At 42.5% G+C, this 27,633-nt stretch overlaps 1 protein-coding gene across 1 annotated transcript; it reads right to left on the bottom strand.

The window, feature by feature from the left end:
- Nucleotides 1-899: 899 nt before the first annotated feature.
- HAS2 (hyaluronan synthase 2) lies at nt 900-27,633 on the bottom strand. The gene is made up of 4 exons (XM_039227208.1): nt 27,477-27,633; nt 15,373-15,999; nt 4,593-4,694; nt 900-2,537 (listed from the first exon to the last, which is right to left on the bottom strand). The coding sequence occupies exons 2-4, from the start codon at nt 15,997-15,999 to the stop codon at nt 1,608-1,610; spliced, it is 1,659 nt and encodes a 552-aa protein (XP_039083139.1). The 5' UTR covers nt 27,477-27,633; the 3' UTR covers nt 900-1,607.

Below are 27,633 nucleotides of genomic sequence, written 5' to 3'. Positions count from 1 at the left end.
CATTCACACTCCGCTTCATCACAACATTTTTTATGCAACAACTCATGTGTTTGATTGTTTTTAACACAGGTCTACACAGCACCAGCTACAAGGCAAGATGGGTCATGTCAAAAGTCAAACTGGATAACTGAGGCCCTTGGAGTAGCTAAATTAGCCGGGTTAGGGGTATCTGGTCCATCCATTTCTCTTATGTGCCGATTCTTGATACACTTATTAAACCTTGATATTATTTTTACTATGTAAACATATCTATGTAGGCCAAGAACAAGACAGATGAAGTAATTATCTGCATAAATTCAGAAAAAAAAATCCTCTCTAGAAAGTAGAAGGGGAGCTGAAATGTGTCAATTTTCGTATCTATAGGCTTTACACTTATTAAAATGTACCCAATTCATCCATGTAAACCTCATAGTAACATGTAAAGTGAACTGGCAAGCTGAAAAAAAAAAAAAAGACCAGTAAATTATGTTCAATATATAGACAGGGATCTGGTAAATTCAGGCCACAAAACAAAATGATGAACTGTATTGTATTTGTTCAAATAATACTGATAATTTTTTTCCACTTTCCATTGTACTCAGCCTGAGAAAACACTACCACAATACCCAAAGATTATTAATCTCTGATACCCATGTTTTGTCCAGTGCCGGACGCCTAGTGTTTTCTTTCAAGGACTAGCATTCCCTTTCTTTGAATCTTATGAAAAATTGCACTTTTCTACCCCTTTGGCCTTGATTTTCCAATGATTTTGCTTTTTTGTACACATAAGTGTGTATTTCTACTCCCAAAGTGTGGCAGGTTTATTGGCCTTTTCTAAAAGAAATGAGAAGAAGTTAAAATATTTTTCACAGAAAGAAACTATTCCATGTTAAAAGGTAGAGAGAGACAGAAGTATTTTATTCTTTCTATCATGAACAACATCAGTCAACCAAGCTTCACATTTTGGGTAGATTTTTTTTTTTAAGTATGAAGTTTTTCAGAACCTATTTTAATAATAAAAAAAAAGAACAGGTGTATTTTGGCAGAGAAGTAAAATATAGAATATGCAAAATTTGCTTTAAAAATTGGCATACAAAATTTTTAAAACACAGTACAGTTATATAAAAATACAGCACAGCCAACGGCCTTTAGAATTTCCTTTGGCATTTCATTTGGTAGAGTTAAACAGAAAATCCTTTCTAAAAAAAAAAAAAAAAATTAGCTATCAACGCAGTCCATAAGTTAGGTTGTATACGTTGAAAGAACTTTTCCTTGAGTTTCCAAAATCCTTTTCTTCCATGATAACCCACATAAAGCATGGCTAGTGAGGTATATAGGGCAAACACTGTTAGGCGATGTACAGTAAAAGGAAAAAGTGCATAAACCAAGAATGTTTCCCATTTTCATAGAAATAACAGGTTAAAATCTGAGTTTCTTCTCATTGATGTCTTGTTTTACTTTGGCAGAATCAAAATAAACCCATAGAAATGTCTTTGTTCAAGTCCCAGCAGCAGTGATATGTCTCCTTAGGTGGCAATATCTGATGCCACGATACGGTACAGTCCCAAGAGGAACTAAGGTTTTGTGTGTGTCTGCGTGTGTGACTGCAAACATCAAACCAGGTAAGATCATACATCGAGCACCATGTCATACTGTTGTCCCTTCTTCCTCCTGCCACATTTATTGATGAGAACCACATACAGCGTCAAAAGCATGACCCAATAGCATGCATAGAGCAACGTTCCAACGATTAGAACGGTCTGTTTGGATTCTGAGAATGGCTTTTTAGATTCCTTATAAATGGTGAAAATCACACCGCCCAGGAGGATTGTAAACCAAACTGATACTGGAATGAGTCCTATGAAATTAACAACAATGGTTTTCCTTCCAGATGTGCCCCACCCGGCTTTGTTTATCGTGGCAATTGCAAACATCTTGGCGGGAAGTAAACTTGACATGTATAACACTGAGTAGAGGGACATGAAGACCATGACAATATTTCCTCTAAGGCAGCTGGCAAAGGATGATTTTATGAGACCCACTAACTGGACAGTCAACAAGAAGAGGAGGATGTTCCAGATTTTTCCCCTGTAGAAGAGCTGGATTACTGTGGCAATGAGAAAGAAAGGGAAGAATCCAGTGATCACTGCCTCGTAGGTCATCCACAAGTGATGCTTATGAAACCACATCGCGTTGTACAGCCACTCTCGGAAGTATGACTTGCTCCAGCGGGTCTGCTGGTTTAACCATCTGAGATATTCTATAGGTGTCTCCGTAAGGCACTTGGATCGAGCTGTGTATTTTGTTGCATAGCCCAGACTCAGCACTCGGTTCGTTAGATGCCGATCATCACCAAAACTACATTGGCTGCCCATAAACTCCTGATTGTACCAGTCTTCCACAAATTCATGCAGCAAGGAGTTTCTGTACATTCCCAGAGGCCCACTGATGCATTGGACACACCCGAAATAAGACTGGCAGGCCCGTTCTATATTAAAAGCCATCCAGTATCTCACACTGCTGAGGAAGGAGATCCAGGAATCATACTTGTTTAAAATCTGCAAGAAGAAAAAAAGGGATTAAATAAAAGGTGAGCCCTAGCTAAAATATGAACAAAAGCTGTGCTATTGTAAGGTTACTACCTAGAGCGAGGTGTGTTATTTGATCCTCCTACGTTAGCATCCTTCTTCATTTTGACACAGTTATCTTTTACTTTCTCAGATTCTTCGTTACCAGATTAATCTGATCAATTGTGTCCGTGCACTGGGACTCCTTGATGAGTAATAGTTTTTCTACTGCATGGCTCTGCCCTCTTTTCGCTTTTTGTTCTTCTTGTTGTTATGCTCTAATAGTTTTCAGCTTTAATTCTCAGATCCTAAATTTCCCACTCTTTCCTACCACCTCAGATGTGAAGGTTTTTAAGTTCCATTCTCTCCTGTCCTGGTTAATTTCCAACTCATCCAATTCCATTCATTTTCCTTCTCCTTCTTTCTCTCTTTTATGCAATGCCAGTGATAAATTGCTTGTTCTGGCCTCTCCCCAAAACTTAAATCCTGAAATAATGCTCTGTGTAAAAGCTACTGAAAATTAACAGCTTTTTCTTGGCAATATTTCTAAATTCTTTCTTTCATCTCAATTTTGTTCAGTTCTCATCTAGATGTTGCATGCTTCCTCTTTTATCACCAGGCTGTTTCTTTGTCTGTTCCAGGCATGGTCTTCGCCTTCAGTATCACCAGGCATGTATAAAATGGGTTATACAGCAACGCAGAACCTAAATTTTAAAGTCAAGTTTCTACATGTTTCTCACCTTTTGTCAAAATCTGATCACGCATTTGCAAAGCACTCATTTTCTTTTTAAGTTTATGTATTTATTTTGAGAGAGACAGAGACAGTGCATGTGAAGGAGGGGCAGAGAGAGAGGGAGAAAGAGAATCCCAAGCAGGCTTCCCACTGTCAGCACAGAGCCGGAAGTAGGGCTTGAACTCACAAAACTGTGAGATCACGACCTGAGCTGAAGCCAAGAATCAGACACTTAACTGAGCCACTCAGGAGTCCCTGCAAAGCAGTCATTTTAATCTTCACATATTTTCACATATTCACATATATATTCATTTCCCATCCCACATGTGCCAAGTAGCCTTCATTAATATTTGTGTCATTGTTTCTCCACTGACAGCAAATACTGGGAAATAAAGATAATTAGTGGGGGTGAGGGTGGGGGGTAAATGGGTAGCTCAGTTGATTGAGCAGCTGACTCTTGATTCCGGTTTGTGGCTGGAGTCTACTTAAGATTCTCTCTCTCTCTGTCTCTCTCTCTCCCTCTGCCTCTCCTCCCTCTCAAAAAAATTAGTGGGAAATAAATCATAATCAGGAAATCCACTTATTAATTAATTATTCCTTTGCCTTTCTTACCAGTATAAATTTAACTTGCTACTTCTCTTTTCTTCCTTCGTATTCCAATCTGGATTTTTAATTGACCAGATATGGATCAGCTTTTAAATACATAGGTATAAAGTCTAGAATCCATCCTCTGCCCTTCTTCCTTTTTTTTTCCTTCACAGTTAATGAACCCCAACATCAGAACATTAAGTTATGGTTCAAGAAGATATGGTAGAAGTCATTACACCGTTAGGGGCGCCTGGGTGGCTTAGTCGGTTAAGCGTCTGACTTTCGCTTAGGTCATGATCTCGCGGTTCGTGGGTTCAAGCCCCGCGTCAGGCTCTGTGCTGACTGCCAGCTCAGAGCCTGGAACCTGTTTCAGTCTGTGACTCCCTCTCTCTCTGTCCCTCCCTTGCTGTCTCTCTCTCTCTCTCCTAGAAATAAATAAAACACTAAGAAACAAAAAAGAAGTCATTACACCGTTAAATTAAACATATCATTTATCAGCCACAACAAACAAGGGTTACGTCCCAGAGTTAAACAAAGAAATCCTAAATCTTTTCAATTTAGGCAAGAAAAGAGACAATAGAGTGGGTTAAGGCACATACTAATGTGCCTCTAGCACCAAAAGCAACATCTGGCAGAAAGTTTGGTGTGTAATAAATATATGTTCAATGAATCAATGAGTAAGAGTATAACTAAAAGCAACTCATGCCGAAAGCAACCTTACGCACCTGCACATCTCCCCCGACACCTCCAACCATAGGGTCTTCTTCTAAAACTTTTACCATTTCCACAGATGATGCAGGGTCAAGCATGGTGTCTGAATCACAAACCTGTGAAGGAAAAAGTAGAAAATGGTTAAAGGATGAAGTAGGAGTGTGGTCAATACAATCAAGATTGGGCATATATATTATGCCTTCAGCGTGATCGTCACGGGGCCTCAATATGCAAGTATTGCAATGAAAGACAGTTTGTTATGTCTCAATCGATACAAAGCGCAAGTTCAATATTGAAGTAAATGGCACTGCTGGATAGAACAGCTGAAGTGTGTGCTTGGTGGGTCTCGGACGCCAACCGGCTCATCATGGTGGTGAAAGTCTTATGTCCCAGTTAACATCCCAGTTTTCCAGGACCTAGTAGACATCTTGGGTTGGTCACCATAGATGTCTTTTTTTGTTTGTTTTATGCTTTAGGCAACTTATCCCTCAGGTCTGAATGATGGTCAGCAAAACCTATGAGAGTATTGAAAGGGAGGCATGTTTAACAATGACTTTCCTCCCTATTTTAATACGGTTATCAGAAGACAGAAAAGCCAATCTCCTCCATTTGGTTGTATAGTTCTGAAGCTAGTTGTCCAGCTGAGCTGGACTTAGCAGATGAGATAGCATCAGAAAGGGAGCTAGCATATCTGCAGACCACCTTTTTATCCTACAGCATTACGTATTCAATCAGCCCTTTGTACAGAAAAGCAAATGTAAATTATCTGAAGCTGTTCTAGACATGCTAATAGTTGTTCTTAAAAAAGCAATCTTTAGGGTTGCCCAGGTGGCTCAGCTGATTAAGCGTCAGCCTCAGCTCAGGTCATGATCTTGCAGTTCGAGAGTTCGAGTACTGCATCAGACTCTACGCTGACAGCTCAGAGCTTGGAGCCTCCGGATTCTGTGTCTCCCAATCTCTGTTCTTCTCCCACTTGTACTCTGTCTTTCTCTCTCTCAAAAACAAATAAAGACTTTAAAAAAAATAATAAATCTTTATATGGGTCCAAAATAGCAATTCTGAAACCAAACCAAACTATGACTTCAAGAAAATTCTTGGGATTAGTCTATACCAGTGAACGTCTGAAGAACATTTCTGTTGGAGGCCAGGATTACAAATACTTTTCTTTCCAGCCTAATTTCTGAGCCAACTGGGAAATGAATCCAAAGAATAAGGGAAATTAGAAACTTAAGTCTCACAGTTCGTGAGATTGAGCCCCACATTGGGCTCTGTGCTGACAGCTCAGAGCCTGGAGCTTGCTTCAGATTCTGTGTCTCCCTCTCCCTCTCACTCTCTGCCCCTCCCCCACTCATGCACCCGTGCTCGCTCTCTCTCTCTCTCTCTCTCTCTCAAAAAATAAACATGAAAAACCTTATATATCAAGACATATATAAGGTATTTTTTAAAAAAAGACATATATAGAGTATTCAGCTATAACCTCTCTGAATTTAACTAATAGTAATTTTAGGGTTAACATCTGAATTTTTTATTTTATTTTAATTATTTAGGACCGTTTATTTTCTCAATAAAACCATTTATTTTGTTTTTTAGTATTCTATTTTGGTTCCAGCATGATCTCACTTATTTAGGCAAGTGCTAGGCATTAGTTTTTCACTGTAGAAAATAGGATTTTACTAATACTTGGGTTTGGACACAAGCCTCGGGAGCCTAAACAAATTTTGCCCAAAGTGACGTTTTTGCCTCTTGAGTGCCTTGTCTACCACTGGCTTCTATAAGGATGGCTCCAAGCCTGTCCCGCCTATAATCAGGGTAGAAAGGTGGAGGCAAGAGCTCAACCCACTTCTAGATCCAGCATCCTGAGTTTATGGCCACACCCACCTCTATTGACTCAGGCCGGGAAAGGTAAAACCAGAAAGCTAAAATAAGACTAAAAACAACAGGAAAGGCCAATCTAGAATTAATGTTCAAGTCGCTCCGCCTGCTTGTGAGCACAAGCTAGCCAAGGGAATTGCCCCTTTGAAAGGACTAACCTTGAACCAAACTTCTGAGGCTCTGAATATTTAAATCGGCCCTGCCCCTCCCAGGTTCCAACAGTGGAGAGCCAGCAGTCCTCTGAGAGAGACTGTTCTCCTGGTGGGTTTAACTGTGTCCGAAGGGAACACTCCCAGAAGTCTCCTGGGAAGGGGTGTGCAGTGGCAGGATTAAAGGGCTTTGAATACGTTCGATCTCGTTACTTGCTTCGGCAGCGCATATAGGAACTTGGGAAGGAGGGGACGAGCATGGCCCCGGCGCAGGGAGGACATGCAAAGTTGTGAAGCATTCCGTAATAAAAAGAAGAGGAAGGAAAAGAAGAAGTCCAATTTCCGGATGCTATTTGGGGACAGAATGCCAGCTAGAAAGCCATCACTTATGACAGTCAGCAAGTATGTCCGTCACCTAATAGTGTGTATTTATTAGTATATCAAGAGTGTCACTTTAGCTCCTCTGAAAATCCGTATAGGAACAGGCTTTCTAGTTGTCTCCCCAGCAACTAATAACAAGTGTGTGATTTCATAAACGTTGGCTATTTAGCTCTAGGCTAGAGACCGTGGGGGACATACACCAGTTGACACAGAGCTTGACCTCACCTGGGGACAAACTACAGGCCATGATTTGCACACAGGAAACAATTAGAGGACAAATCAAAATGTCTCTGTCTACACTAAATGTCTCAACTGTAATTTGTTTACACCACATCATCACCAGTCATAAGATTTCTCACTAGGAGTTATGGGGATAAAGCCAAGTTTTCACTAAAATGAGTGGAAAGTGTCAAGGCAAAAAGACACTTTGGGGAGGAACCAGTCATCTCAGTCTTAACCACAGAATCCAACAGTGCATAAGGCCATTGTCCCTCCTTCTTGCCTCTTCCTCACTGCAGTCAAGAGGTATCGCCCTTCCGGTTCCTTCCTATCTAAACCAGGGGTTGATGGGGCGCCTAGGTGGTTCAGTTGGTTAAGAATCCTACTTCCTACTCGCACTCAGGTCATAATCTCATGACTGATTCGTGAGTTCAAGCCCTGCATTGGGCTCTATGCTGACAGCTCAGAGACTGGAGCCTGCTTTGGATTCCATGTCTCCTCTCTTTCTGTCCCTCCCCTGCTCGCTCGCTCTCTCTCTCTCTCTCTCTCTCGCTCTCTCTCGCTCTCTCTCGCTCTCTCTCGCTCTCTCTCTCAAAAATAAATAAAACACTTTAAAGAATGAAAAAAATAAATAAATAAACCAGGGGTTGACAAACTTAGCTCTTCAAGCCAAGTCCGGCCTGCCACCTGTTTTGATAGGGCCTGTGAGCTAAAAAGGGTTACCTTTTAAAATAATTGAAAAATTGAAAAAAAAATATTTTCTGGCATATGGAAATTATATGAAATTCAAATTCCAGTGTCCATAAATAAAGTTGTGTTGGAACTCAAGCATATTCATTCATTTTCATATCATTCTACGGCTGTTTTCACACTAAAACAGCAAAGTTGAATAGTTGTAATAAGGACCATATGGCCTGCAAAACCTAATATTTACTGTCAGACCTTTTACAAGCAAAGTTTGCCAACCCTGGAACTAAAATAATTGGTTGCAGGGGGAGGGTTCTCTTTCATAATTTTTTTTTAAGTTGAGATTAAGTATGTTCTAAGCCCAATTTTAATTCTAGTGGATTTTAAAAAATCTTCTACTGCCTCCACCTTCATGTGTTACAAAGAACAGTACCTGCATAAAAAGTGTAAAACATTAATAAAGTAGTTTTTGTTTTTCCCTGTGGTCAAGTTGTGCCTATTATAAGGATAAATGCCCTCGGAATCAAGAAGCCTCAGTTAAGTCTTGGGTCCTGTATCTTACTACTTCTGTGACCTTTAACAAGTCACTTACCGTCACCGTGTGGTATTGGACTGAGACGCTGCATATCAAAGTACCTTGTAAATTACAAACGACTGTAGAGAAGTGTGTCATTAGTTTAGGTAATAAGCTTTACACTTTTATACTCCGTAAGTAAACCCATAACCTGAGGGATTTTGACAATCCTTAACACAAAGAGATGACCCAGTAAAGAATCTCTAAAATGACCATGGGAACTGATAACATATGAGGACCTTTTATCCCAATGAACAAATTCAAATGTGTCTGCAACTATCAATAATCCAGTTACAAACCATTAGTGTATAGTCTATTACATAAGTTATTAGACTAAATTCATTCCAACTTGTATCAGTGATCTTACTCTACCTCACTATAATTTTTTAATTTTTTAAATGTTTTTTTAAATTTATTTTTGAGAGAGAGAGACAGGGTATGAGTGGGGGAGGGGCATAGAGAGAGACACACACAGAATCAGAAGCAGCTCCAGGCCCTGAGCTCTCAGCACAGAGCCCAATGTGGGGCTTGAACTTGTGAACTGAGAGATCATGACATGATCTGAACCAAAGTCAGACGCTTAACCGACTGAGCCACCCAGGTGCCCCTCTACCTCACTATAATTTAAACAAAAATCTCCTTTAGAAATATTGTTACTGGGGCACCTGGGTGGCCCAGTCGGTTCAGCCTCTGACTCCTGATTTCGGCTCCAGTCATGATCTCAAGGTTGGTGGGTTTGAGCCCCACATTGGACTCCATGCTAGCAGTACAGAGCCTGCCTAAGATTCTCTCTTTCTTTCTTTCTTTCTGCCCCTCCCTTGCTCATGCTCTCTCTCTCTCTTTCAAAATAAACAGATAGAAGTTAAACAGAAAAAGAAATATTGTTACCTACGCTACCAAATGCTGTTCAAATTCTAAGACTCAGGTCTCCATGTTTCACTTTTTTGAACATGTTTCCTTTCAGACTGCCTGGTAGATCTCCCCACCCCCACCCCGAGCCCCCATACCACTTCAAAGGGCACTGAGAGCTACACAGATTAAGAGGAAATCTTAATTACTCTGGCTGCCTTCAATGAGGAAATGGGTTGAAAATAAATCAGGACCCCTTCTGTTGCTACTGCTTTTATCCTTTGCTTGCTCGCAAGACTTGACCCTTCATCTTAACCTTGACCTGTGAGACTATTTTTTTCTATAGTGTGTGGAATTTACTCTTGGTCATGACCCCTCTACCAGCTTTCCTGACAAAACTTTAGCACAAAGTAAATGGAAAGTCTCCCTCACCCCTCCTTTCCCTGGGGATATTTCTCTAGTGAAAAGGGGTAAGCCAGAACAACAACAAAAATCACAAATAGTTATTTACTAGCAAACTCAAGATGATGCCAGCTTCCTTGAACTCTTAACAGCATAATACCAGAGTAAACACACTTTTGAAAGGAAGAGAGAGCACTATGCAAATACCAGAACCAAACAGATCTGTCTCAATCTGCCGTTCACCAAGTTTATATAAACTTGGACTCACTTGTTGACCGTGGTGTCCTTACCTCACCTTCCTAAGCCTCCACCCCTCAGGTGAAAAATAGGGATAATCATATCCACCTAAAGTTTGTTATATTGGTAATTTAACTCGATAACATAGGTAAAGCGCTTAATAATGGCTAGCTCATAGTAAATGCTCAATGAAAGGAAGACATAAAGTGATAAACCAAAACCAGAGGTAACAAATCAAAAACAGAGCCACTGACTAAGGACACTAATCCAATGAAAGAAGGGATCCTTCTTACTGTCACTGTAAATAAGTGATGACTCACCAGGAGAGCAGGAAACCCATCCCTAACTGGTCCAATACCCAATAAACTTCAGTTAAGCAAACTGAATTCTGAGCAGACAACGTCAAAGTCCTTACATTGGGTTGTTTACTGGAGAAAATTTTAAAAAGTAGAGAGCAGTTTGCAGCCGATTATGATTCATTTATAGCCTCAAATGTACCTTTTGGGTACAATGTGTGAAAGTTCATCCTATAGGAAAGGGTAGACCCTGGACCCAGTAAAACTTACAAAAATGTTTGTTACATCTTGACTTCATATCTCATTGACATTGAACCTGCTGCATATGATACTACTTAAAATGGGAACATATTATTTGGTCTTGTAAGTACATAAATGTAGAAGACAGAATTTTAGTTTTTAAATCTAGATTTGAAAACTGAATTATCTGCTGAAAAGGAGTACATAATTTGGGTGGAACCACGTACAGGCAGGAGATAGGGGAAACCAAAAAATTAAGGTGGAAAATAACCTTCACCTTCTAAGGTGAATATTACAATAGAATATTACAAGTAAGCCTATAGCTAAATTTACCAGCCTCAGATTCAGTGGCAAATACAAAATCATAAAATCCAAGAACTTTAGACTTAAAAGCACACTTTGAAATTAATCAGTAAAACCATTCCAGAAAAAAATACTCTCAATGAATAAATAATCATTCTATTGGGAGAAGGAGGCAGGAAAAGGAAGATTATCCTCTCCTACACCAATTGAGTTTATGACAAAGGATCTCGAATCTAGCCAATGGAAAGCCTCCATATCATAGACATCTAAGCAACTTGACCCTTCTCTGTTGCTCTTTTTAAAAAGAATTAGGAAGATATATACCTTCCTTGGTAGAATGAATTACTCAAATTGTTGTAAAATACTTATTGACTTTGGTCAACCTAGAATCTCTTGAAAACATGAAGTTAAAAAGGAGGTCATTTGGTCATTCTGTTTTCTTTTTAGGAAGGCTTCGACATGAGTGAAAATCATAGAAGGTGCAAGGCAAAGGTGACAAGCCAGCTGTGAACGTGGGAAACCAAATGTTGTCACCTCTAAGGCTTAAACCAAGAAACACCCTTATTCCAAATGGTTGGAATTCTCATTCTAAAGAAGGGAATCAGGAAATCCCATAATGGGAGAACTTAACTCAAGGCTTACATTCAAGAACTCATATTTGGGGGAAAGGATTAAAAATGAAAGTGAGGGACACCTGGCTGGCTCAGTCAGTGGAGTGTGTGACGCTTGATCTTGGGGTTGTGAGTTCGAGCCCAATGCTGCCTGTAGAGATTACTTAAAAATAAAATCTCAAAAAATGAAAACCAAAAAGAAATAAAAATGAAAGTGAAAAATACGATAGTAACTGTTAAAAATGTCAAAGAAATTAAAGCTACTGAAAAAAAACCAAACAAACAAAAAACAAAAAACAAAAACAAATGTACTGAGAGTCCTGAGCTGGGAATGATCTCGGAGATCATCTGTTCTACAAGCTGAGGCTGAAAGCAAGAAAACAACAAAGTCAAGTCTGGAATTCAGATGTCCCATTCTTATTTCACTGTGCTCCAATCTTATCCTCTAAAATGAAAGACACAAAAAGACAGAACATTCTCACCTTGGCCTTCAGAATAATTCAGGCTTCCCATACAGTACAGGAACCAAGCAAATACTACGTACAGTCAATTCTCATGATTCACAGTAGTTATGTTCCATGAAGTTTCCATGAACACTGACTTAGAGAACACACACACACACACACACACACACACACACACACACAAAATATTTCTAGCAGAAATATAAAGTTAGGTTTCTCTGAGCCCCTGGTCACATCTTTGTCTACTGATCAATACCTAACCCTGTGTTATTTGTGTTTCCATTTAAATACATCTTATTATATGTATTTGAATCATTAACGGCGAATTTAGGGCCAACAGCATTGTACCTGATGCCTACCTGAACAAAGCCCACCTAAGAAATATAGTCACTCCATGAGGCACCATAGCTTTGTGCTCAGGAACACGAGACACACTTCAGCACGACACTTGGGGGCATTTTAAACAGCTACATCAACAAAAAGCATAACAATGTGAAAAACACGATACTAAATACATTATGAAGAAGTTACTTGTGTACAGTATAAAAGCTGAAAAAGAAGGCTGAACACAGTCTTCTCTGACCTCAGTTGGGAACATGAACATCAGGTGAATCCAATTTCTTGCTGGTCTGCACGTCTGCAAACGATCACCAAAGCGTGGCCAAGCACTGATTTGGGGTTACAACTACATTGTAATGAATACGGTAATTTACAAATACAGACTCCATGAAAAACAAGGGTCAACTCTACTATCATGAATAATTTAGTCCTCCTTTTCTCCTGCTAGGAGAGTCATGGAGGGATGCCTGGGTGGCTCAGTCGGTTAAACATCCGACTCTTGATTTCGACTCATGATTCTAAGATCGTGTCCTATGTTGGGCTCTTTGCAGATGCGCAAAGCCTGTTTGGGGTTCTCTCTCTCCCACTTTCTCTCCTTCTCCCCCACGTGCATGCGTTCTCTCTCTCTCTCTCTCTCAAATAAACTTAAAAAAAAGATCAAATGAAGAGAGCTAACCAGTGCAAAGATCCAGCTGCAACCAAGGAAACCAATTATCTGTCCATTTCTGCACAGCTAAGCAGCATTTTCAGCCAGGTTAGCAAGTGTGTGAGCAGAGATGATCCTATTTCTGCCCCAGCCCCCATTCTCTCTTATTGTGTGAGCACCTAAACTTCACTCCCTTCCTTCTATAGCCAATCTGCTCTCCACATTCAGTCCCTTGTAATGCTTAGTAGCCAACATCCTTGGTCAGGATGAACCTCTTGACCTTGATCAGGTCAGAACTTCTCTCCTTGGTCTTTCTGTGGCTTCTGCTTTGCAACTCTCAGACCCTGGTTCAGTCAGAATGGGTGGTGAGAATGTACTGGTTTGAATGTTACAACGTTTCCACTTTTATAGAGCACACATGGTTAAATATTGAGGAATTTGATGAGGGACCAGCAGAATGGAGTCACCTGATCTCAGAATGCCGCATGGTTTTCTACTCTTGTGTTAGTCCTCTTGAGCATTTGGAATGGACGGAGAATTCTACCAAGATTCAGGGCCCAGTTAACAGCTGCTGCTCAGGGTAGTCTATGTGGAGGTCTCAGCCTGATGGAAGGAAAGTTCTTGAGCCTGATTAAGGTTCTAGCAAGGAGCCCATGCTAACATTTCATAGCTTGTATTATTTTGTCCTGCTCAGGCACAATGTCAAGTTGTCAAGGATACAAACAGGTCAACACAGGAATGATGGGAGAAGGGGCTCTGGGAGGAACAGGCTTAAAAAAAAATAAAGAAAAAAGAAAACCCACACAATGACATCTTGATTAGAAGTCACAAATGTAGCAATTGTTTTAACTAGAATTAAAGGCGAAATATCAAAACATGTTTCTTCATTTCAGGCCCAGAGCTTCATTCTTCAAACCCTCTGTAAATTCCCCAGCCATCCCATCACTTCCTTTACAAGGATCACTTCATCCTCTATCTGGGCCTGAAGCCGCGCTATGAAAATACATAAAAATATCCTGAGTTAACTAAAAGTACCTCGACTGTGAACAGTCTAGAAATTAGGAGAAACTTGGAAGTGAAACTCTGTCGACTCCCTAGAAGAGATTAATATGCAGATTGGTATCAACTGAAACAAATGCCTCAAAACCCTTCAGATATTAACCAAAATTAACGCCATGGTAATCTCAAACCCTTGGTGAGACTGGTTTCTTCTGTCCAGGAAATGGAAGCTCGGGAAGGTCATCCTACTCCACGTCATCCAGCTCACTCGGAAGCCAGTGCTCATTCTCCTCCAATCACACAGAGTAGGTCATCCCACTGGGCATGACTTTGTGACAATATAGGCCCCTAAAGTATATGATGAGTCTTCTGAAAAGTCAGATTTCACTGACTAGAGAATTTGAAGAGTGTCCCAATGGATTCTCTTAAACTACAGACATTTCGGGGCACCTGGGTGGCTCAGTCGGTTAAGTGTCCGACTTTGGCTCAGGTCATGATCTCACAGCTCATGGGTTTGAGCCCCGCGTCAGGCTCTGTGCTGACAGCTCAGAACCTGGAGCCTGGTTCAGATTCTGTATCTCCCTCTCTGACCCTCCCCTGCTCACACTGTCTCTCTCTCAGAAATAAATAAAAACATTAAAAAAAAAAAAAAACTACAGGCATTTCTCCCTTCTCCATATCACCATGGCCAAAATTTAACTGAAGTATTCACAAGAAAATTGCAGTTAGAAAACTCACAGAGTTTACTAACGTTCTAAAGAAAGCTTCAGTGAGAACTAGGAAGGGAGAAATCCTAGAGCGAGCAGTCAGGGAATTAATGACAGACACAGCCTGTCTCATTTTCATGCGAGCAAACACCATCACAAATGCTTTCAAAGGTCAAGTGCAGTGAGTGAGGTAATGCTGTTTGGGGAGTGAAATAAACATTACTTCGATTTTGCTCTGGGAAGGGTTTTTGTATGTGTTTGTTTTCCTCCATTTTTCATTTTCTTTCTCTTTATGCCTTCCAGTTTTTAATTCCTTATCCTTTTAAATCAAAATTGGTCTCACCACCCCCATTTTTGCAGTCTCCGTGAAAAACACTTTATAGCTATCCCCTGAGCCTGTAGATTTTCAAGACTTTCAAGATTTTCAAGTGTCTGCTCAGCAGACACTATTTTCTTACAAGGCTGGAGGTTTTAAGACTGTGGAAAATGACGTTGCATTTGACTTGGCAGAACCGAGGGGGCAGAGAAGGTAAGGGAGGGGGAGAGAAGGAAGGAAGGGTCTCCTGTTCAAAATAATCTTGATTTCCAACCAATAACGCTGCGTAAGTTCAGCATTTTCGTAGATAGTCTTAACAGTTTCACAAGATTTTTTTTCCCTCACTTTCAAAATGTGCTTTCAACAGTCACGCGGTTTTCAAGTGAACTGAAAGAAGTACTGTGTTCAGCGGGACAAGGATGGGCTATAGCATATGCCTGTGGAGACACAAAAGCTGCTTTATTTAAATGTATGTTTGCCCTGGCAGGAATTCGGAAACCTACCTGTACATAATCCACACTTCGTCCCAGCGCTCTGAAGGCCGTGTACATGACTTCTCTTTTTCCACCCCATTTTTGCATGATGCAAATACTCTTGTTGGACAAGACCAACTGGGTGACATGTTGCGAGCTCTCCTTATGTGACTCCTCCGTCTCACCAGGACCTTTCTCGTGGAAATTGTTCTTCCAGATGTAAGTGGCTGATTTGTCCCTGCCCATGACTTCACTAAAGATGTCCATCATGTAAAGGTCATCTTCTGAGTTCCCATCTATGACCATGACAACTTTAATCCCGGGGTACGTTAGCCTTTTCACAGATTGCAAACATTTTCGTAAATAGTCTGGATCTTCTTGGTATGCGGCGATGCAAAGAGCAACAGTTTTGTTCAATTTAATGGGCGTTTCTAAGGATTTTTTCATTTTTCGGTGCTCTAGAAAGGCAAACAGGCTTTGGATGATGAGGTGTGATGCTAAAAAGGCACCATACAGTCCAAAAGAGAAATAGTAATTATCTGTTTGGATAAACTGGTAGCCAACGATGTAAGCAGCTGTGATTCCGAGGAGGAGGGAAACTCCAAAAAGTGTAGTTCCAATTATTCTCAGGATACATAGAAACCTCTCACAATGCATCTGTAACATAATCAAATGATACTCTTGGTTAACCACTCTGTCCCATACTTGTTACATACATGCTCTCATGGGGGCTATTGTGGGGCTAGAAGCGCTCAGGAGCTCCAACCTCGCTTTCGCACTTAACTAGCCATGTGACTTTCTGCACCCTGTTTGCTCATTTGCAAAACAGGGATAAGGATGTCCTTCTGGCATGCCTCAGGGTGCTGTTTCAAGGATCAAATGAGATGATGGTGGCAAGGTGCTGCTGAAACCACAATATGTTAGGGGAGCCTGAATGGCTCAGTCAGTTAAGTGTCCTATTTCGGCTCAAGTCATGATCTCACAGTTCATGAGTTCAAGCCCCGCATCTGGCTCTCTGCTGTGAGCACATCTCTCTGCTTTGGATCATCTGGCTCCCTCTCTCTCTCTCTCTCTCTCTCTCTGCCCCTCCCTGAATTGCCTGGGCGCACACATGCACACTCTCTCAAAAATAAACATTTAAAAAATTATAATAAAATAAATGAAGGAAGAAATGGCATCACACTTTGTTTCAACGGGTAAATTTCCTATCCTTTTAAAGCTGTAATGCAAAAAAAAATGTAAAAAGAAAAAAGTAAATAAAAAATAAAAAGAGGCTTCTAAGCCGCAAAACAAAAAGTTGTGATACATTAGACCTGAAACACATTTCAACTCTTAATAACAGCCGGTTCTGTACCCCTCCCTATGGTCTGTGTATCTTCTGAATAAGGTTTTGAACAACTAGAGAACTATTTTTTTTTTTTTTTTATTTCCTAAAGTATCTTCATGGCTGACCATAGAAGAGGTACCTGGTAGACTTTTGTCAGTTTGTTTTTCTTTGGGGTTCCTGGACCCAATTCCAGTGTGTCAGGAACACGCACCCGACAAACAGTTCTCCAGACAAGCGTGGGGGTCCCACAATTTAACTCAATTCTGACACCGTCCCTAATAGCATCAGACTCCGCGGATTAAGGGCTCAGTCCCACCAGACTGCCACCCATCTCCCCAGCTTCAGACACCAGTGCGAAGCCCAGGTTGTTGCCTGTACTTCTAACCAACTGGCTCTACATCAGAGGTTCCCGAGACCTGCCCGCGTTGGGTTTGATCAATTTGCTAGAGTGGCTCACAGAACTCAGGGAACCTGTTTACTCACTTGATTACTGGTTTATCATAAAAGGACATAGCTCAGGAGCAGCCAGATGAAAGAGACACAGGGGGCAAAGTGTATGGGAAGGGTACACAGTTCTGTGCATCTCCAGGAGCACCACCCTCCCCAAATCTCCATGTGGTTTTAAATTTGGAGTTGACTTCACCCTAAGTAATGCAACCCTAGGTAATGCAAAGCAGCCTGGAGACTAGGATTCTAGCTTGTGGCCATTATTTTCTTTTGTTGAATGGAGATAATAATATTTGTCAGGGACCCTTCACAGAGCTGGAGTGAGGAGCTAAATCGAAGTGTTTATGAGTGGATTTTAAAAAGCCAAAAACACAATCCAGTTTAAAGTATCGGCATTACACTGCATGCTAATGAACTCGGATTTAAAAAAAAATAAATAAAGTATCCTCTACCAACGAAGCTGAAACAACAGAACACAGATGTGTTCCCCTTCTAGCACTTATACAAGACATCATAACATGTCACCTGTGAGGCTGATAAAGGGAATTGCAACACAAATGGAAAGTTCACGGTGCTGGAGAATGGATCCAGGGAAAGGCAAGAGAGCACAGCATCCCTTGTTAATTAAAGCAGCTGACAGGATGCCGAAAACTCCCAACAGGCACCTTAACCAAAGCCTAAAGGTGCTGGGAGCACCAGACTTGGAACTTGGCATTTCCAAGACGTGAGTCATTCTCACAAGAGTGAAACATTTCAAGGGGACTACAACCCTCTGCCAGGGAGAAGCTGAGTGTGTGTTGCACTTGTGTTTAAAATCACCATATGGGGCGCCTGGGTGGCTTAGTCGGTTAAGCGTCCGACTTTCGCTTAGGTCATGATCTCGCGGTTCGTGGGTTCGAGCCCCGCGTCGGGCTCTGTGCTGACTGCCAGCTCAGAGCCTGGAGCCTATTTCAGAGTCTGTGTCTCCCTCTCTCCCTGCTCACGCTGTCTCTCTCTCTCTCTCTCTCTCCTAGAAATAAATAAAAATATTTAAAAAAAGAATTAATTACTTCTTCTTTAAATAAATAAATAAATAAATAAATAAATAAATAAATAAATAAAATCACCATAGCCAGCAAAGGAACTGCCTGCCATTCTTTTCCATTATTCACATTTTCCTTGCTTTTAATAGCACACGTGGACAAAGAGAGTGTTTGCGTAGCATCTGCTGGCCACAGCTGGAGGGGAACCACCCTCTTACATCATAGGAGTCTACAGAATGTCCCTTTGAAGCCTGGGAAAAGTTGCTAGTAAACTGCAGCAGCACGGTTCAAATTGAACCTTTCTATTTCTGAGATGTATGATATTATTGCCCCGTATGATACATGCAGCATGTCAGTACAGGCCAATGGGCACAAGGCACATTTCAGAGCTAAGTTTACTGCGGGAGTACATTGATCTCAAGGAGTCACATACAGTGTGTGTTTCTTTATCATTTCCCCTGGGCAACTGCATAGATATGGGCACCATATGTGTGAGACGTTCTGAGACAATCCTCAATTCAGATACTCTGTTTCATAAGCAAATTCTCCTTGAACATATGGCTTTCTTGTTAAACTGGAAAATATGGTTAGTTCCGTCCTAGATCCTAAGAGTTTACTGCTAAAGAGAAAGATGGCTTAGAAATCTACCTTCTGTAAGTATGTAAAACATAACACTTGAATTTTTTTTTTGCCCACATCAAACTTTAATTTTTTATGATACCAATTATTCACTAAGTACTAGTCTTCACAGAATTCTGAGCCAAACCAAGTATTAAAGAATAGCTTGATGTACCACAATGTAAGTTCCACAAAGTCAACAGATTTTTCTACATCTACTTTCACTAATGTGAAAGTGAGGACATACAGCCCTGCCTGGCTTATGGGTGGTATTCAATAAATATTTGCTGAATGAATTCATGTCGCTTTATGCATCAACAGCATCACTGATATCACTGTTATATCAGCTAACATGTATTCACCATTCATTAGGTTCCAGTCAGTGGGGCAAGTATTGTCTGTTTTGTTGAATGGCACAATCCCATTTCATCGTAACTACGTTAGGTGGTAAATGTATTCTTAATCTCATGTTACAAATAACATACACATATGATGAGGAGACCAAGACTCTAAGTATTTAAGTAACAGTCACAAAACCAGACGTAGGATCCGCATGGTAGCAGAGAACCAGGTTACAGTTTTCTCAGTAAATATTTGCTGAATAGATTTGAACTGCCAGGACAAAACAGGCAGCTTCCTTTTGTTTCCGGCTAATAAAACATGTTGTGTAAGGACAAGTTAGAAATGGACTTTGAGGGGTGTCCAGATGGCTCAGTCGGTTAAGCGTCCCACTTCGGCTCAGGTCGTGATCACACAGTTCGTGGGTTCAAGCCCCGCGTCGGGCTCTGTGCTGACAGCTAGCTCAGAGCCTGGAGCCTTTTCAGATTCTGTATCTCCCTTTCTCTCTGACCCTCCCCTGCTCACGCTGTCTCTCTCAGAAATAAATAAAATATTTAAAAAAAAGAAATGGACTTTGAAAACTCTTTTTCCCATTATTATGGAAAATGAGGAATTTACAGATACAAGGTTAGCCAACACACAGAGATTTCTGGGCTCTTGCACTTTTCCACGTGGATGCAGACAGAGAATTGTGCTATCCCAGAGAAAGCTGCAGTCCCATCTATGCAACAGTGTGTTATTAATGCCTACAGCCAAAATCCTGTTTTACCATAAGAAAGGCACTGCTATATTCATTGTTCTACCTGCAGAGCAGATATAAGCCTTGCTGTGAGCTCACAGACCCTAAGCAGGACTCTAAAGGTCAATGGATATCTGAGCCTTCCTTCCTCCTAGACCTCCTATTAACCGGAAGGCAATGTGGGACAAGCTGGAAGGGCACCTGCTCCCCAGGCACTAGTGAGAGCAATGGTGAGAACAGAGTTCCCAGAGCTTCATAGAGCGGCCCTTCTGCTTTAGATCTGGGAAAAAGAGGAAGTGAATTCAAATTAGTAGTCAGCCTCTGGGAAAGGCTACAGAGGTTAGGGCCGAGGGATATCTCTTCAGAGAGGTCTCAGTTAACCATTCTCTTCTAAAATGACTCCTCCACCCTACCTTCTCTTCACTCCCTGTCACTCTCCCCGGACCACGCTTGACTTTCTAACTAGCCCTATGTACGTACTATGGCTACAGGGACTTGATTATCTCAATCAACTGTGTGTGCTTGTACCAAAAACAGGGTCTGGTGCATAGTAGGCCTGCAATAAATGAATGAAGGAGTAATAAGTCCTTTTGCACTTGGGTGGTCGGTGCAGACAGAGAGCAGGTCTCTCCTACGTTGAGAGGAGGGGCAATGAATATACGTTGAACCCTTGGTACCTCACCCAAAAGGGTTTTTTTTTCTTTCTTTTTCTTTTAATTATTTTATTTTTTCAAGTTACTTATTTTGAAAGAGAGAGAGAGAAAGAGGAGAGAGAGAGAGAGAGAGAGCAAGTGGGGGAGAGGCAGAGAGAGAAGGAGGGAGAGATAATCCCTAGCAGGCTCCATGCGCTCAGCGCAGAGTCCGATGCGGGGCTCAAACCCACGAAACCACGAGATCATTACTTGAGACAAAACCAAGAGTCTGGCGCTTAACAGGCTGAGCCACCCAGGTGCCCCTTTTTTCCTTTCGTTTTAAAAAACAGGTTCCATAATTTCTTGTCCAGCTACCTAAGTGTAATGGTTGTAAGAAGCACCAGACCAGTTGTAGAAAAAACTAGAAAGGCAAATGGCCCTCCAAAAGCATTTCCAGAAATTGTGAGTTACAATTTAAAAGACCTTATGAATTCGGGGTCAAGTCTGGGGCATGGAGGGATAATGAGATCCTCTTTTATCAACTTGAAATCTGGTACTCTTACAGTATTTATTGTGCATTGATCCATACACTGTTTTGTGTTTTGTTCTAATGGCATGGGTGTGTGTATGTGTGCGTGTGTGTGCATGTGTGTATGCATGCATGCCCACAAGTAATGGCCTCTGGAACCGGAAAGAATTGGGATAGATTCCTGGCTTTTCCTTTTAATGGCCTGGCAACATTGGACAAGCTATCTAACACGTGCCATCTTTAGTTTCTTCATCTATAAAATGGAAATAATCATACTGATTTCACACAACAGATTCTTAAGTTAAAAGAGAGAGCTCATTTAAGTACCTAAAAAGAATTGTCAACAGTTAGATCTCAGTGACGTTAGCTCACTGCCACCTGATGCCTGCCCTCTAGCTACCTAGTCAGCCTGACTCCTCTGGCCTCTAATCCACTGCTGGTTAACTGTGGCATAGGGCACAGACCTGCTGGGCTGGGGAGAAATGGGTTCAAGCCCAAGCTTGGCCTCATATTAGCTACCTGACCTTAGGCAAATGACCTGAGGCTTCCTGTGAACAAGCCATGTGTCCTTAGAAAATCAACATCTCTGAACTTCAAATTTTAGGGATAGGATGGAAACTATGAATTTCATATTGTAGCCACCCATCGCTGAGCGTCTATAAGAAAGATGAATGTAGGCAGCAATGTGGGCATGTTCTTCATCATGGTCACCTGAAGGAGTACAAAGAGTAAATTTTTGGTAAGTACTCCGGAGTCCCAGTCCTTCATCTGCAAAATGGGAATGCAACCTTTTTGCAGGCTTACTGTAACCAGGTAAGGAGTATATATATTTATTTCAGCTCCAATGGGATACCAATGGCTTTGATGTCTTAATGTAAAGGAAGAGTAACTTAAGGGATAAAGCGCACTGGTCTCTCTTCCTCATTATATTCTAAAACCCACTGAAGACTAGGGTGGTGTCTTTTTAACTTGTAGCCAATATTTACACATACAAAGCCGCAAAGGCCAAAAGGAGACACATAAAGAATATTTGTTTAGAGAATGCATTGCTCCAGATCACATATCAGAAAGAGCAGAACTGGTTCTGGAACACAGGTTTTCTTTACCCCTGAACTCATTGTATGGGGGACGGGGGCGGGGGGAGGAAGGGGGAGATGGCTAAGCCTCAAATTGTATGTAGAATGATTAGAATTAAGAATATTAACGTAGGCAGGTGGCACTGGCATGGAGCACGGAAACCTGTGTCTGTACTGTAAGACACACTGTGCGTAGCCACTTGCCTGCTAACAGTGGGTTAGGAACCCAGCAAAGCTTAAAAAGCAGTGGCTCCCAGATTTTGTTGTACATCCAAATTAACTCGGGGGAATCTGTAAAAATTACTGATACGTGGCTCCTACAACATGCGGGAGTTCATTGCTAGGGGGTGGTAACAGGGCATCAGTAATTTTCAAATCTCCTTAAGTGATTCTAATTGCAACAAAGTTTGGCAATGACTGGGTTAAAGTCTAAGAAAACTTCAATGATTTATTTGCATTGATACATATTCCTCCCTGCGTATTGCCTCTGCTACTGTCCTCGACTAGAAATCCTAGAAATTGAGATAAAAGTATCCAAGCGAAGCCTCTGAATAGTGTTCACATCAGAGTACATTACCCTCTGGGACACATTAGAGCACACGACCCTCATCTTGTCCCCTTCTGACCTCCTCTCCCTCTCTGGCTTTGAAGTTGGCCTTTGTCTCTCCAGTCTCACTGCATTGATCCTAACAGAGATCCTGGAGCCCAGCTTGCAAGGTTAGGCAGTAACCCTTTCAAAGGCCTCGCCACCCCAGCCAGGTCTGCATCCGCAGCTGTAGGTTTCGGATTTCTTCTTCATTTGTACCGTCAGTAATGATCCATGACCCCGAGGATGCCCATTCGCCCAACTGCCCTCTTGGTTCTTGAATTTCACCATCGTAAACTTCAGCCCAAAGTTCAGTATGGCAAAGGGGAAAGTTTGCAAAAAGACTTGGCATGGAATCTTCGTTCTCCAAGTTCCTCCATTGGCTCTTGGGCACCATCTTTATAGGTCAAAACCCCATGCAGCCATATGCACCCCAAGTGCCAAGCCTCTTCACAAATCTTCCCTGATCTCTAGCAGATTTCTCCTCAATGTAAGCCCTCAGAAAACTTGCCTAGGCCACCTGCAGCACAGTCCAGCTCTAGGGCATTACACTCAAGATTTATTGAATTAAATTTCATCCATACTCCTCACCAAACACTGTAACTTTGAGTTCAACCTTTCTGAGGCAAGTTTCCTTTAATTACAAAATGTTCTTGATGGGGGTTTGGAATTAGATATAATGTATATAAAATAAGGGCCCCTGGGTGGCTCAGTCTGTTAAGCCTCTGACTTGTGCTCCGGTCATGATGTCTCAGTTCATGAGTTTGAGCCCCGTGTTTAGGCTCTGTGCCGACAGCTCAGGGCCTGGAACCTGCCTCAGATTCTGTGTCTCGCTCTCTCTCTGCCCCTCCCCTACTCACGTCTCTCTGTCTCTCAAAAATAAACAAACATTTAAAAAAAATAAAATATCTAACTCAATGCCTGATACATTTTAGATAGGTAATAAATGGTAGCCATTCGTTTACTTTTTTATGGGCCCTATTCTATCTTGCCTTACACCGTTGTTTTTTTAGACTTCTTTGAGTATATTTTTTGTATGACAAATTCCATTAAAATGTGAACTGCGTCTTATTTTTTTAAATGTGCAGTAAAATTATGCACGTAAGGGGCATTCTTTTGTAAATACGTTATTATTTAAGTTAAAGAAATATTTAAGAGTGTGACCTCATTATATTTGTTTTGACTTCTATATCAATAGCAACATTTCTCTAGATTGTGAGGGGCTCCTGGCTGGCTCAGTCAGTAGTGCATGCTGCTCTTGATCTTGGGGTCAGGAGTCCAAGCCCCACTTCGGGTGTAACTTCGAAAAACAGATTATGGACAAGGCAGTATATGTACAAACTCTATAAATCTATCTATCTATTGGTGACATTCAAAATATACTTGAATAATTTAAGGTATATGCAGTGGGTGATACTTATTCTACGCAGATTGCCACTAGAGAGGAAATGATTAAAACCAAGTTGAGGTGAAGGTGATTTTTCTCCAGGGAGCTGTCTCCCCCGTTCAGCTGTCATACCAGCTACCCCTGGGCTCTGTCCTTGTAGGCTCTTAGTGGAACACAACCTGGGTGAAGGTGGATCAATAAAAACAAAAAACAAAACCCAACCCAGAAAGAGAGAATAGAGTTTATGCTCTGTTCTCTAATTACATTAACTCATCACTCCCACATTGTGTAAAAGTCAGGAAGCTAATAATGTAACAAACTACTTGTCCTTAGATTGGAAAATGTAACTGTGTGACTAAGTCACAGGGATAAAAGGTACAGCATAGGGAATGTAGTCCATGGTATTTTGATATGGGTTGTATGATGCTGGAGGTGGGGGGTAAGGGAGCTACACTGGTGGTGAGCACAGCGCGAAGTAAAGACTTTTTGAGTCACTATGTGGTACACCTGTAACCAATGTAACACTGTGTGTGAACTATACTTCCATTTTTAAACATGTAACAGTGTAATATAGCTTTTGCCAAAGAGGACTTACACATCACTCTCCAAGGGCTTTCCCCACAGTTCCAATAATAGATATAAATGAATCAGTCTGTGCTTAAAATTTCAAAAAATAATTGTTTTAAAAGAAAGCTGGTAGGGAAATCATGTGTAAAACAAGTGTTTATGAAATTCAAACCTGTGAGGCTATTCTATAAACCTACCAGAAATTATTAGTTTCAATCTGACTTACTTTCTAGTAAGTTTCTTACTCATTTGTTGCTCAATTCCGGTGTTCCAGGAAGGTAACCTACTACAGCTTTGCTTTGTGGACAGTGACATGCAAATTTAATGCTGCTAATCGTCTATTTAAGAACTTCCTTTTTATAAGTTGCATAACTGTCTCTGGTAAAGAGTCAGTTCTAGATACAACACAAGCAACTGAGGGAATATACGTTTGTCAGGGTATCTACAAGACAGTTGCTATTCCCCTCAGGAAATACATAAATTTAAAAAAATGAATAGGAGTAATGACATTCTAATTACAAAGCTATCATCCAGAAATATTTACCTAGAATTCTGAATACTTGTTCCAAAATTGCAAACTCACACATGACATAATATAGATACTAACACTTGCACTTTAAAGGGCTCACCTTTCATTGAAAATGTCAAAGAGCCAAGCAGTGGGAAAACCTACGATGGAGTATGATGGGTATTAAAAATGTAGTACCTCAGTGGTTTCAGTTATCGTATTTAGCATCTAGAAGAACGCAGCGAAACTATAATCAATGAGTCAATTTGCACACATTGGCATGAAAAGAAAAAGTTTAGAATTTAAGTATTCTTTTCAATTCCAGCCTGCAAAATTTAAAAACAGTATCTGCAAATAATTGGACGGGCATAGATATTTGTCCTAGCCAATCCCATATAAATGAACATTTTAATTTTAAACCTTTCATAATTGCATATACGTTTGAATAAGTGATGACCTTTTAAAAACCGGTTTAAAAAAACTTCCTAAAAAACTATAATGCTGTTTAACACTTCCAGAGGTACATTATCATACTCCTTCCCTGCAATGAAAAATCTGCAAGGGGGAAAAAAAAAGCTTGAAATCTACAATGGGCAATGAAGTCTTTCTCCTTAGTGGTCACCTCAGCTTCTCAGCAAAGCCCAACTACCAACGCCCTTCACTTTACTCTTACTACTGAGCTGAAAGTGTATATATACTCAGGCCTCCAGTGCGGGGAAAGCCCTTCGCGGCCAATCAGGGCTCGCCGATCTATTGCGTCACACCTCCCCCCAGGGTGTGACGTCAAAGGCAATCCCAGGCCAGCCACGTGGGTTGGAGTGCAGCGTTTCTGGACAGCTGCTCGGGAGACGCCCGGCTGCAACGGTCCCCAGGCGTGGGGCGCCGGGCAGGGGCGGGGCGGGCAGGGCTCCCACGCGCACCTTCTGGGCGCTCGGCGGCCGCGGCTCGCACGCCCTGGAGGCGCGCAGGGTCGCCCAGTCTGCGTGCGCGTTTGGGGGATGGAGAAAGAGGCGCTGGCACCTAAGCCGGTGTAATAGGACCCCGTTCTTGTAAACCCTCCTCCCCAGACGACGCCTCTCCGCTCCCAGCCCCTCTTTCCAGCCTTAATTATCCTTTCAGCGCCGTTCCCCCCCCCCCCCCCCCCCGGCTGCGTTTCCCTGGCCGGAGGGGAAGTGCTCTCAGAGTCGCCTCTCCGTCCGGCCCGCGCACAGACCCTCCTTTCAGACCCGCCCTCCGGTTCACAGGGCGCCGTTTCGGAGCCCTCGCTCACGCTGGGCGGGAACCGGCGTGACGAATTCCGCCCAAGGTGTTGATTATCCATCCCAACCCTGCCCCTGGCTCGCCTCCCACTTCGCCCCAGCTCCCGCGGGCCCCCGCCCCCTCGCCCCCCGGCCGGGCGCTGGGGACGGCACCCCCGAGCCCCCCACCCGCGGGGCCCCGCGCCGCAGCTGCGGAAAGAAGCGCCAGCGTGCTTGGTGCCACGTCGGAGCTGGCTCCCGGGACGCTGCAGCTGCCCGCGCCGCGGCGCGCGGTCCCCACGCACGCCCTGCCCCCGGGCGGCGGCGAGCAGCGGGACGCGCGCTCCCCTCCCGCTCGTGCCGGCGAGCGCCCCCGCCGGCGTGCGGGACCCCGGGCCCGACCAAGGCTTCCGGAGCCCGGCTGAGCCCGGGCCGACCGAGCCTGACACTTCCATGGGGTCCAAGGAGTGCAAAGGACGCGACGCCCGGGGCAGTGGGAGTGGCCGAGCGAGGCCGGTAGCTGCGCGGAGGTGGCGAAGGACCCTCCTTCCCGGGGGTCTCGGCTCTCCGGAGCGGGGAGCACAAATCGCTTTAACCCTTTGCACTCCAAGTAAGAAGCGGGTTTCCCACTAACAAGTAAAAGGCACCGAGCTAGCTGCTCCAGGGTTTTCCTCTCCTAGTAGAGTGTGGGGGGAAATGGGAAGGGAAGGGGCAAAGGGGGAAGGTGGCTGAGCGGAATGCATTTTCCTTGCACAGTGGAAATTCTGGTTTCCTAGCTCGGGAGCCCCTCTGCGGCTCCGGAAGACGAGGAGTGGAAAAGTACATCTCGGGACGTGCAGTCTTTCCCAGGCAGAGAGGTTACCTGTGTTCCCAGAAAGGGAGCGGATTTCTGGCGAGCTCCGCAAGGATGGGGAAAGAGGGATATATTGACAAGCCTGACAGTGATCTGAAATATCCCCTGCTTTTCAGTCTGTTGGAAACTGTCAGACCTCAAACGTTTATGTCGAAAACTAGCTCAAAAAAAAAAAATTAACACTTATATGTGGGTAATTTCTTCCCTCTCCCTGGCCTATTCGGGGGGGCCCTCCTGGTTCACCATATCGCGCCAGTGTAACGTACCTTGTTCAGCTCTTGGTCATAAAGTTGTCCTCAGCCTGTCTGTGTGGTCCCGGAGGGTCGGTGGCGGGCAGTTTCCAGAATTGAGGTAATAAGAGATCAGATGAATTTGAGACGACCGGCCAAAAAAAAAAAAAAATTTAAAAACAACATTTAAAAA

Source organism: Hyaena hyaena, unplaced genomic scaffold (assembly GCF_003009895.1).
Source record: "Hyaena hyaena isolate Hyena2069 unplaced genomic scaffold, ASM300989v1 scaffold_26, whole genome shotgun sequence".
NCBI lineage: Eukaryota > Metazoa > Chordata > Mammalia > Carnivora > Hyaenidae > Hyaena > Hyaena hyaena.
This window is presented reverse-complemented; position numbering and strand designations above follow the sequence as displayed.